Below are 11,255 nucleotides of genomic sequence, written 5' to 3' on the forward strand. Positions count from 1 at the left end.
AAATGAAAATTATTCTATACAATACCTTATAATTTTCTCCTGCACAGAGGGCTTACAGTTTTCATATGATAGAACAGACGTTAGATGAATCGCTTAAACTTATATTTCGGTAAGTACATACTTACAGTTACATAGTTAATACTTACTAAATTAGCACCGTACAGCACAGTACAGTACAATATACTGTATACATACATGTACATTCAACTCGACGACGGTCGTCGCACCATCAACATTTACAATATCGCGTAAAAAAATTCTAAAACGGAATACGAAATGTTCCGACGAATATTAAAAAGAATAGCGAAATTGCCTCGTAAACTTCGTAAGTACTATGATAATGAAAGAGTACAACGACGAATAATAGTATTATCGAGCTATCCCGTAAATTCAAATAAAAGTTCAATTTCAATAAACAAATTTGACTAGACACGACAAGGTTGTTTTTCCAATCGTTCACTCGTCCTACACGTCGTCTCGATCGTCGGTCCAATCGTTCCACATCACGACGATAAGGACGTAAGTACAGGTATCTTCAGCTTCGCGGTTAGTTTTTCGTTTCAGTTCTTACTCTGCCTTCGTTGTTGGTTCTGCATCGTCAGCCTCGCTATCTCTTCACCCAAGGTATCGATGTTATCCTAAAATCAAATCGAGATTAAAAGATTAATCTGCGAGTACTCGAAAATCGGAAACTTAACGCAACGCGCGCGGTTTACCTTCAAAGTAATATTCTTAAACAACGCGTCTTCGAGCACTGCTTGAAGTTTTTGATTGATCTCCAACGATAATTCCAGAGTCATATTCTCGTCGGAGACTCGTTGATTGTAGACCGAGGCCATTATACCTCCGTGTCTTGCCAATTCAGCCTGGAATCAACCAACAAGGACGATCGAGTTGGGATAGTCGGAAAGAAACGGGAGGAGAGAAAAACAGTAAAAACTAGCAATATAGGCGACTATACGCGTACGTACGATCATTTAAATGATCGACGAGCATTCCACGGATACGTATTTTCCTTACTTTATTTAACTACGAACTTACCGCGTTTCTCCTGCTTTTGATATGCTGCTTGCGTAAACAGCGAAAGAAAACCGTAATTCGTAGAACCAATCAAACGAAGAAGAAGAATTCGATTTGTAAGAAGGTAAATGTATTCTACAAATTTTATAAAAAAATCCGTTTACCTTGTATTTATCTCTGTCATTCCCACCCATGGCACCGATATCCTCGTGCAAAATATAATTCTGTATTATTCTTTTCTTTTTCTGTAATTCCTCAACCAAGATCCGAGTATGTTCCTCGAAGAAATCTAGTTTCTCGGCTTTTCTAGCGTTACTCTCCTGTAATTTTATAATACGATCTATCAACGCTTGCTTGGTAGGTTCCGTGGGTGGTCGATTTGAACTGCCACCGCCGTGGTCACCATCAATACTGTTATCGGACAAGGAAGCACCGTTCAAAGTATCTCCTAAAAGAGCGAAAAACAAGCAGAGATATATCACGCGAGAACAGATCGCGGAGGACAGGTTGTACGGGGACCGGTAGAGAGCGATGAGCGAAGAACGGATAAATACCCGTATTCAGCGAAGCGTTCGATCCGGTTCTGGATGCGACACCCAACGACGAATTATTATAAGACGATGATGTCGTTTCGAACGTCTCCAATCTTTTTCGACATTGTTGCAACTCACGGGTCATTTCTTTCATACTTATTCGCTGTTTTCTCTTCAACACAGCATTTTCCCCTTGACAATCCTCCAACTGTCGGGTCAGTTGTTCGGCGGCTTCGGTTCGCTCGGCAAGATGCCTGGCCAAAACTTCGCACTCCTCCGTTCTTCTCTTCCGTTCTTCGGCGACACGCTCTTCCAAGCCGTTCACTTTCACAACGAGCTGATTTATACGTTCGTGTAATGGTCCGTGCTCTCGCTCCAACCGTTTCCCTCTGGCTTCCATGGCTGTGAACTCGGACTGGAGCCGTACATTTTTCTCTGTCAATTTCTGCGTAAAGTTCAACATTTCCGCTTCCTTTTCACGACACGCGGACATATCGGCCTGTAATTCCTCGTTGCTCGCTTGTAAGCGTTGAACCTCAGCCTCGGTCGATGCTAGACATTGATCTTTGCTGAAGCGGGCAGAGAAGAAAACCGAGTAAGAAAACCCGGCGGGAGCAAAGCGCGATGAGAAAAAAGTAAAAGAAAAATACAAGAAAAGGGAAATAAAAAAGGGGCGGGATATCTACCTTCGAAGCTGAACTCTCAGCGTTTCGAGCTCGGATACTTTACCGAGCAACTCGACGATCTCCTTTTGACGCCGTTCCGCTACAATTTTTAGATCGCTCAGACTACTCTCGTAATACGCGCGACTCTTCTCAGCATCCTGTATCTTTAAACTGAGCGTGTTATTTTCTTCGACCAAGAGTTGTTGCCTGTGCTTCAACGTATCCACCTCTTTCTGCAACTGAACCCTCAACATCTCCTTGTCCTCGGTCACGTGCCTCTCCAAAATCAACCGTGCCTGTTGCTCCTTCAATTGCTGATCCAACGTCACCGCTTTGTTTTCTTCGGATTGCTGAAATCTACGCATCGTCTCTTGCGTCTCTCTGCGCACCTGTTCGCATTCCTCCTTCATCTCGTCGATCCTGGCCTGAATCGAACAAACCATACCTACCATTACTATCTCGCTCGCTGGATGTGTAAGCATAAACCGCGGTACGATTTCCTACGTGTCAGCCTCGCTTCGCATTACCGTCGCTCTCTCCAATCTCTGTCGAGTCTCCTTCTGGGCATCCATTTCCGTTCTCAGTTTGTTCTGAGTCCAGTGCAATTTGACGTCTCTCATCTTCACGTCCTCCCTCAATTTTTCAACTTCTTTCTGCAGATCCGTTAACTCGCGATGTTTACCGGTGAGAACGTTGCACATTCTACCGCGTTCCGCTTGCATTTCCCGTAATTTACATCGAAGTCCTTCCTGTTGCGACATCATTTCCTTCAGTTTCCGTTCCGCGTTTTCTTTCGCCCTAGCCAGAAAAAAACAAACAAGCAACAAGTTAAAGGCGAGCCGCGCAGAGTAGCAAGCAGATTAGAGTCTACATGGATCGGACGAACGCGAGAGGTGAAAGATCGGTTCGGTCCGCTCAAACGAAAGATCGCGGTGTTCCCAATTACTAGCTTATTACCTTCGGGTATCAATAAGCTGTTCCTCACTAACGGCGTATCTCATCACCATATTCTCTCTCTCTTTGTTCGCGGCGTGATACTCCTTCTTCAACATTTCTTGCGCTTCCAACGACGAACGTAAATCGAAGGTAAGCTCGTCGATCGTCTTCTCCAGCTTCGCGATCCGCGCGACGAACGCCGCTTCCACGTCGTTCCCATCATCTGTCTTCTTATCGATCATTCTAATGCGTCCCTCTCCCGAACTTTCGATTCTTTCCCGTAATTTCAAGTACTCGGTCTTTAAATCCGCATAATTTCTCAACAAAGACAGATAAGCGGGATGCTGCAACGATTCGTGTTTCCATTGGTGTTCCGAATCGTCCACGACGCTTCCATTTCTCTCCTGCCGCGGTGATCCACGGTGTTCAGTCGTCGATCGATCCGCGATGATTTGACCATTGAAATCGAATTGAACAGAGTCGACGTCCCTGCTGCCATGATCCTCGTTCGTTTCCTGTTCACGATCTTCATCGTACGAACGATTCGTTCCATCAGGGATATCGCTCGTAGGACGATCGAACGCGAATCCCGGTAGATCGCCCGATTCATTAGAATCGTTTTCTTTATTTTCATCCGATACACGGTCCTTTTCGATATTCGTGCACGCGGCTTCATTCGAATTCACCACTGTACCAGTCACTGTTTCACGTTCGTCACCTTCGTTTCGTGGTACCGTCGCGCAAACAGTCTCCGCGTTCGTCGGCGTTCTCGTCGGAGATTCAGTTCTGCCGTCGAGCAGGACCGGTTTCGCATTCATGTCGGAAGATTCTCCGTTATATTCCCTCTTCTTCCGACCGTCCACCCTGTTCCGATCATCGTCATCGACGGTCTTGATCACGGAATTATAATACTTCAACGTCAAATGTTGCGGTAACAATGCCTTTTCCATGATATTTGTAGATTTCTCGGTAATAAAGTTCAAAAAGTTGCGACTCTTGTTCAGAAACGGAGCATTCGATCGCATCATGCCGATCGGATTCGTTGGCAGTGAAATTTTCACCAATCTACTGTCGTCTATCAAATTCGGCCGGGAAATCGCGACGCTCCGCGACTGGCCACTTCCGCCAGTCTCATCAGATCGGACTTTACTTCCTTCGCTGTCGAACAACAACTTTTCGTCGTTCTCGATCACGTCCTTCAAGGCAGTTCGCATTGGACCCACGTTCTCTGTACTCTCCATGCTGCACTTTTCAATCTCATAGTCATTTACACGCCGCCCGTCGTCATCGTCAACGTCGGTTTTTTCCAAGCATTCCATTTCCTTTTTGTTCGCGTAAAATTTCGTACTAAAAACTATTTCTTTCTCGTCATCATTACACACCTCGACGTTCTTCGATTCCATTTCTAATTTACGTGGCTGCGGCATGGTACGTTCCATGTCATAATCAGAAATTATATCCGAAGATGCGTACGACAACTCGGACGAATCCAATGGCTGTAATCGAACATCGTCGTAGGACGACGATTCTTCGAGGGGTCGATCGCCTTTACCCGAAAGAACATCTTCTATCGTCGTGGTCATTTCAAGTTCCGAAAAATTACTGAAAGAACGGGATCCTTTCATAGACGCGGGAATACTGTTTTTATCCATAAATTCCTTGCACTTCCTTTCATTGTCATTCTTTACCGATAATAAGAATAACACCGAATCCGGACCTTCGACCTGATTAATGTCATCGTGGTCTCGTGCGAGTTCTTCTGGAACATCATGCATCCTGTTTCCGCTCTTTACGTTCAGAACTCGAAGTTCGCATCGGCTCGAGACATCGGTAACTGAAAAGATGAAACAAACAATTGGAACAGAAAGATCAAGGAGGAATGAAGCAATCTGGTTCATTGAGCAACAAACAACCAGCAGCAGAAGCAGCTGTCCATCCAAGTTCATCGACACGTACCTTCCGCATGCGAAACGTTTACATTCGCATCGAAAGACGTTTGGACGTTGTTCGTACATTGTTCTCGTTCTTGAGAAGGCGTCGATTCTGAATTATCTTCGTCCATTTCCAATTCGTGTTCACCACGAATTTCTCGCGGTTCAACTCGACCCCATCACGTACATACCGCCGTTACGTTACCAACCAGCGGATAAAAATCGAAGGATGTAGGAACGTTCCCTCGGCAGCCGAAAAAAGCCAGCGATCACTTCGTTCGTCGACATTCGCGACAAAGATATCAATTAAAATCAAGGAAGATAACCTAAAATCCGTGAAAATCTGTGTACATACGGTAACGTCAGTAGTAGACGTATACATACATAAACACATATGCTGTTACGTTATCTTTAGGTTAAGATAATGTGACTGTAACTGTAAATGTTTCCGGCGGGCTTGGAGGGCCTTCTTTAAACATGGGAATAGTGAGAATTTGAGAATGCAAGACAAATTGATGTTCCATATATTTTAAGATTGTTTTAATTTAATGCTGGAAAAATTCAGTCGCGTTGGACAGGAAATAAATTTTTAGGAAATATTCTAAGAATTTCTTTTAAGAGATCGTAACTGCCGTAGCTAATGTGTGTATGCTACGGTGGAACCCCAACTCAACTCGATTCTTATGCTATCTGTTTAAGATCGCCTTAAGCATTTGCTTAAATCCCTGTTTCCTGTACAAGACAGGGTCTGGAAATATGTGCTAGACAGGGATAGTAAATACATAAGACGATCTTAAATATAAGTAACGACAACGACTCTGAATACTGACCAATTACTCTCATAGAATGTACTGTTTCTAAAAGCAATGCGTAGGAAAAACGTGCAGTCAGATAATGTAATATTTTATTTTCAAGATTATTCTTAATAAATATTTCTTAACTTCCGAACATTCGCATTTGGGATTTAATGGTACCTATAAACTGCTATGAACTGAAAACATTCGTACGGTGCTAAACTGCTACTACTAGGAAACTTCTAGTGCGCACGCCCCAAAAATCCCACGATGTGCCCAACACTGCCTACTCCGCCGATTTATCCCTACTTCTGTCTCGGCATTACTGATCTCCGCGAAGGAAGTATTTTAATTTGTAATCGGTTCTCGTGGTGTTTGCGTTATTAACGAGATTAATAGAGCATAAGTAAAAAAGTTTATTAATTTTTACAAACGTATGCTTTTAAATGTAACTTATTACTGTATCGTGTTCGGTTCGATCAAAAGCACGATGTTCCGACGAGAAGATTAAAACCACGTGCTTGGGGAGGCCGACCGTTTTTATGAAAAATGATGTATTAACGTAAGTATTCCGCGAAAACGTAAGTCTTATAGCTCGTATTAATTATTTTCGATAATTCCTGTTCTTGTAGACTGGCCAATTACGTTAAATAACCGGTTTGCCAGAAAATATCAGTTACGAGACAAAGGCTTTTAGTACCATTGTGAAAAGGCATGCTGGTGCAGAATGACGGAATTTGTGGACGGTTGGATATTCGGGCATACCTTAGGAGAAGGGGCTTATGGCGAGTACGTTGAAACTTCTTTTAATTTTTACCCGACTAGATATCAAAATTTTATAAATAGAAAATTAAATTGTTAAATATTTTCGTTAAAAATGTTCATCTTTATTAAATTCAATGTTAATTTTCAGAGTAAAGTTAGTTATAAATAAGTCTACGGGTGAAGCTGTTGCTATGAAAATGATAGATGTACAAAGACATGTTGATGCTAGAAAAACTGTTCATAAAGAAACCACGATTCATCGTATGCTCTCTAATCCTAATGTTATACAGTATTTTGGAAAACGTAGTGAACCCACTATGGAATATATATTTTTAGAATATGCAGCAGGTGGAGAACTTTTTGATAGAATTGGTAAAACATTTTATTCTATACTTTCATTTAAAGTTCATTGAAGACCTCGATGTTATTAATTTTTATTAAAATTCAAAATAGAGCCGGATGTAGGCATGCCAGCATGGGAAGCACAAAAATATTTCAGACAATTAATCTCAGCTGTTGAATATATTCATAGCAAGGGAATTGCACACAGAGATTTGAAGCCGGAAAATTTGCTATTGGATGAAAACGATAATTTAAAAGTTTCCGATTTTGGTTTGGCAACGGTATTCCGTTGCCAAGGCAAAGAACGTTGCTTGGACAGAAGATGTGGGACAGTGCCATACGTCGCTCCAGAAGTATTAGTGCGTCCCTATCATGCTGAACCTGCTGATATATGGTCGTGTGGTATAATTCTTGTTGCTTTACTAGCTGGAGGTAATTTTTTCTAATCAGATTATAACAAAAGATCTTTGTTTCAATTAAAAAATTCCACATAACAGCAATGGGTAGATACGAATAACAATTTATGAGAACAAATATGATTTCAACAAGCCAGTAACATAGGTTGTAATTTTGTTTACATAAACACACGGGCTATCGTCATATTTAGTGTGATTGTTTAGGTCTAATGCAAAACTTGCATTTCTTAGTTTTTAACTGGTCCATATCTAAACTGTAGAACTGCCATGGGATCAGTCCGTGGCAGATTGTGAAGAATATATGGCATGGAGAGATGGAAAGTATATGTCTCTTACTCCATGGAAAAAGTTGGATAACATTTCGTTGTCTCTGATTAAAAATGTTCTAATGCATTCACCGTCAAACAGATATACCGTAAAGGATATCAAACAGCACAGATGGTTCACCAAAAAGTTCCACGAAGGTGTGCATAAATACATAATATTATATTACTTCTAACGCATCCATTATTTTATAAAGCTGTGCAAGATCAAGCGAGTGTTTACTTGGTCAGGTACTGAGTGACTCTGAGTGTGATTACGTAATAAATCACTCAAAGCAACTTGGTACCTAACTGAGTGGATGCTGAATGCAACAAATTATTGCGTTGATACGTGAGTGTGCGAGAGGAATGGAAAATTTTAACCATTGACGATTTTCTCTTACAGGCTCTCAAAGCTTTTGCCTTTACTTTGGTAATACAGCTCTATGATTTTAATTAAGGATCATAAAGCTAGATTACCAAAGCAAAGAGCACTGGCGTATGCAGCTGAATTATTTTATCCTCACGTTATTTTCGTTTTTTAATATAGTTCTGAATATGAAAGTGATTGTACTAAAAAATACACACAAGAACGATAATTAATACATTACTTTTTATGGTAGGTAATGAATATGTTCGACCGGATGAAATCGATTCAAGACATGGATTGGAAGACGAGAACTTAACAAGATACTGCTTATCTCAACCCGAATTACCCACGGTAGAAAGTGCTAGTGCCGTGGGAATTAATTTGGAAGAACGGCCTGGATTCTCATTCTCACAACCCGCGCATTTAGAAGACTTGTTGCTGTCTACGCAAGTGCAAAATAAACAATTTACTCAAAGCCAGGTATTTTATTATATTATTGTTGTTGCCGATCCGGCAAAATAATTAGGAATCTATATTCGGTATTTAATTCACAGCAGAACACATTCCAACGATTGGTACGGCGAATGACAAGATTCTTCGTTAAGACGTCATTGGAAGAAACCGTGAATAGATTAACAGAGTGTATAAAACACGAAAGTTATACTTATCGCATCAATAACGTTGGCACGGTATGTTATTAAATTATTCAAGCGGCAAATTTTTTTATGAGAACGACCGAAGTTGTACGTGACTAACATGTTACATGATTATTCGCAGATTACTATACAAACTGTAGATAGAAGAAAGATGCCTTTGTTCTTTAAAGCTAACATTGTTGAAATGGATGGGAAAATACTAGTAGATTTTCGATTGTCCAAAGGCTGTGGTTTAGAGTTCAAACGGAAATTTGTTAAAATCAAATCGTTTTTAGAAGACATTATATTAAAGGGTCCTGTCACGTGGCCTATCGCTGTAGCCACGGAATGTATACCTTAATGTTGCATGAAATTAATTTTTGAATAAACTTTTTATATTCTTTTACAAAGAAAGCTTCCTTTTTCTTCGTATGTCCAATACAAATCCAAAATTCCTAAGTAGTAATTAGGTCTCCAGTACAATAGAAATAGTAAAGAACACGTGACTTATTATAACGATAATAATGATTTTATCCTCTCTTCAATAATTCATAACTCGTCGTATTTTCGTATGAACATTCCATAACCTCCATTCATTTCAATGCTACTGAAATGCTCGTGATTTTACAGTTTATGCTATTTACAATTACTAGTCTAATAGTATTTGGATTCTCAAGTTATCTTAGTTTTACGGATGGTCTTTCATATCTTTTTGATATCTATAAACAGTGGCTCTTCACTGAAATCGATCATATTCAATTGTACGATTTCATCATCGGTAAGAAATATACGTAAACTTATTTTTGTATCTAACGGAGACATATCTTATTTTTTATTCTTGTCACACAGTTGGGGCCGGGACAGCTGGTGCGACTGCAGCCATAAAACTAACAGAATATGGACATAAAGTATTATTACTCGAAGCCGGTGGAGTTGCTCCACCGTTTTTAGATATACCACTTTTAGCTCCCCTGATTCAAAACACTCCATACGACTGGAAATATGTTACTGTACCCCAACAGCATGCTTGCAAAGGTTTAAAGAACAATGTACGACACTCACTTAATTATAGAATAATAAAGATCATTTAATAGGATGCGTGGTAATAAGAATTTATTTATAGCAAAGCAAATGGCCAATGGGTAAAATTCTTGGTGGAACTGATAGAATAAATTATATGCTTCACGTACGTGGGCATCCTTCAGATTATGATTGGCTTCCAGATTATATTCGTAAGTCTAATCATTTATTCTAATGCTACTATCGATACGAGGTCAAAAATACTTGTAGGAGACACTAGAACAAATCATGAATCCATGCACATAAGCAATTTAACATGGGACACTGGATTTGCTGACGTAATTTTAAAAGGACTGGAAGAGTTGGATCACGACATTGGCAATATTAATGAGGACTTAAAAACTGGTACATATAACAATGAAGTAAAAGGCTATCATTATTTTATCATTCTACCTATTCAGGTTTTATGAAAGTACAATTATCCACGAAGAATGGGAAACGGTGGTGTGGTGACAAATTGTTGTACAAATACTTGAAAGACAAATTGACTATCTTCACTCATGCTCACGTTGAAAAAGTATATACAGTGTTAAATGTATAGAGACCTTGATTTTCAGAATCAATAGCAAGTATAGTACTACTAATTATTTTAAAGGTGTTGATGGAGTCAAGTAGAGCGATCGGGGTACAATTTCTTGCATTGAATAAAAAGTTTAAAGCTTTCGCAAAAGAAGGTGTTGTTTTAAGTGCTGGTACAATTGGTACTCCAAAGATATTAATGTTGTCTGGTATTGGACCGAAGGAACACTTGGAAGATATGAAGGTAAAATTTTATAAGTCAGGATTGTTGCATTTATTAATTGCCAGTAATAATATAACAATTTATGTAACTTTAAGATCAATGTAATAAACGATTTACCAGTTGGTAAACATCTCGTAGATCATCTCCTCACTGGGATTGATCTGGTTATGCTTAACACGAGTATTGGTCTCAGTGTAATTAATGCTTTCAGTCCCTTATCAGTATTAGATTACTTTCTTTTTGGAGAAGGTAATTTAACAAATAATTGATTTTAAAATGACTGTCTTTTAATCGGTACAAATTATATCATATTTGCAAATAACATTTTTCGAGGTCCGTGGACATACACAGGAGTTGAAGTATTGGGAACGTTCCACAGTAATTTTCAAAAAAATAAATCAAGTGCACCAGATTTACAAATAATGGTGATGCCACTTGGCTTATCACGGGACAATGGTATCGTTCTAAAAGAAACTATGGGAATCACCGATGAGGTATATAACAAACAACTTTACAAGTAAACGAATATTGTATATTACTAATATAATTTAAGTTAGTAATTCTTCGTAGGTTTATAATGAATATTTTGCTCCTAATTCGTATAAAAATACAGTAACAATCGCTCCTGTTTTGTTACATCCGAAAAGCGAAGGAGAAATTAAATTATTTAGTAGCGATCCGTCACATCCACCTCTAATCGATCCGAGATATTTATCAAATGAGG

At 39.6% G+C, this 11,255-nt stretch overlaps 3 protein-coding genes across 7 annotated transcripts in view; 2 read left to right on the forward strand and 1 right to left on the reverse strand.

Annotated features, from left to right (window-relative positions):
* Positions 1-9: 9 nt before the first annotated feature.
* On the reverse strand, positions 10-5,883 carry Golgin104 (coiled-coil domain-containing protein 186). Of its 4 annotated transcripts, none has more exons than XM_018030995.2 (9): positions 5,111-5,879; positions 3,176-4,988; positions 2,746-3,016; positions 2,240-2,643; positions 1,575-2,122; positions 1,185-1,468; positions 1,042-1,065; positions 717-866; positions 10-638 (listed from the first exon to the last, which is right to left on the reverse strand). In XM_018030995.2, the coding sequence occupies exons 1-9, from the start codon at positions 5,214-5,216 to the stop codon at positions 561-563; spliced, it is 3,678 nt and encodes a 1,225-aa protein (XP_017886484.1). In that variant the 5' UTR covers positions 5,217-5,879; the 3' UTR covers positions 10-560. The 4 variants fall into 4 exon arrangements, with proteins under 4 accessions (XP_017886484.1, XP_026672533.1, XP_017886485.1 ...); XM_026816732.1 differs by having other exon boundaries at positions 5,068-5,202; XM_018030996.2 differs by lacking the exon at positions 1,042-1,065.
* Positions 5,884-6,149: 266 nt separating this feature from the next.
* grp (serine/threonine-protein kinase grp) lies at positions 6,150-9,155 on the forward strand. Of its 2 annotated transcripts, none has more exons than XM_018030812.2 (8): positions 6,150-6,441; positions 6,512-6,668; positions 6,793-7,016; positions 7,098-7,418; positions 7,663-7,866; positions 8,328-8,554; positions 8,632-8,763; positions 8,852-9,155. In XM_018030812.2, exons 2-8 carry the CDS (start codon positions 6,607-6,609, stop codon positions 9,068-9,070), a joined length of 1,389 nt encoding a protein of 462 aa, XP_017886301.1. In that variant the 5' UTR covers positions 6,150-6,441; positions 6,512-6,606; the 3' UTR covers positions 9,071-9,155. The 2 variants fall into 2 exon arrangements, with proteins under 2 accessions (XP_017886301.1, XP_017886300.1); XM_018030811.2 differs by having other exon boundaries at positions 6,154-6,441; positions 8,629-8,763.
* A 47-nt stretch (positions 9,156-9,202) lies between these two features.
* LOC108628800 (glucose dehydrogenase [FAD, quinone]) overlaps positions 9,203-11,255 on the forward strand; it is a 3,325-nt gene continuing 1,272 nt past the window's right edge. The window contains 9 exon segments of the mRNA XM_026816759.1: positions 9,203-9,487; positions 9,559-9,758; positions 9,833-9,941; positions 10,000-10,134; positions 10,191-10,306; positions 10,385-10,552; positions 10,627-10,780; positions 10,865-11,025; positions 11,102-11,255. Coding sequence (XP_026672560.1) covers positions 9,322-9,487; positions 9,559-9,758; positions 9,833-9,941; positions 10,000-10,134; positions 10,191-10,306; positions 10,385-10,552; positions 10,627-10,780; positions 10,865-11,025; positions 11,102-11,255 — 1,363 coding nt within the window. The 5' untranslated portion in view covers positions 9,203-9,321.

Source organism: Ceratina calcarata, unplaced genomic scaffold (genome assembly GCF_001652005.2).
Source record: "Ceratina calcarata isolate Rehan_Ccalc_2016 unplaced genomic scaffold, ASM165200v1 scaffold54, whole genome shotgun sequence".
Classification (NCBI taxonomy): Eukaryota; Metazoa; Arthropoda; class Insecta; order Hymenoptera; family Apidae; genus Ceratina; species Ceratina calcarata.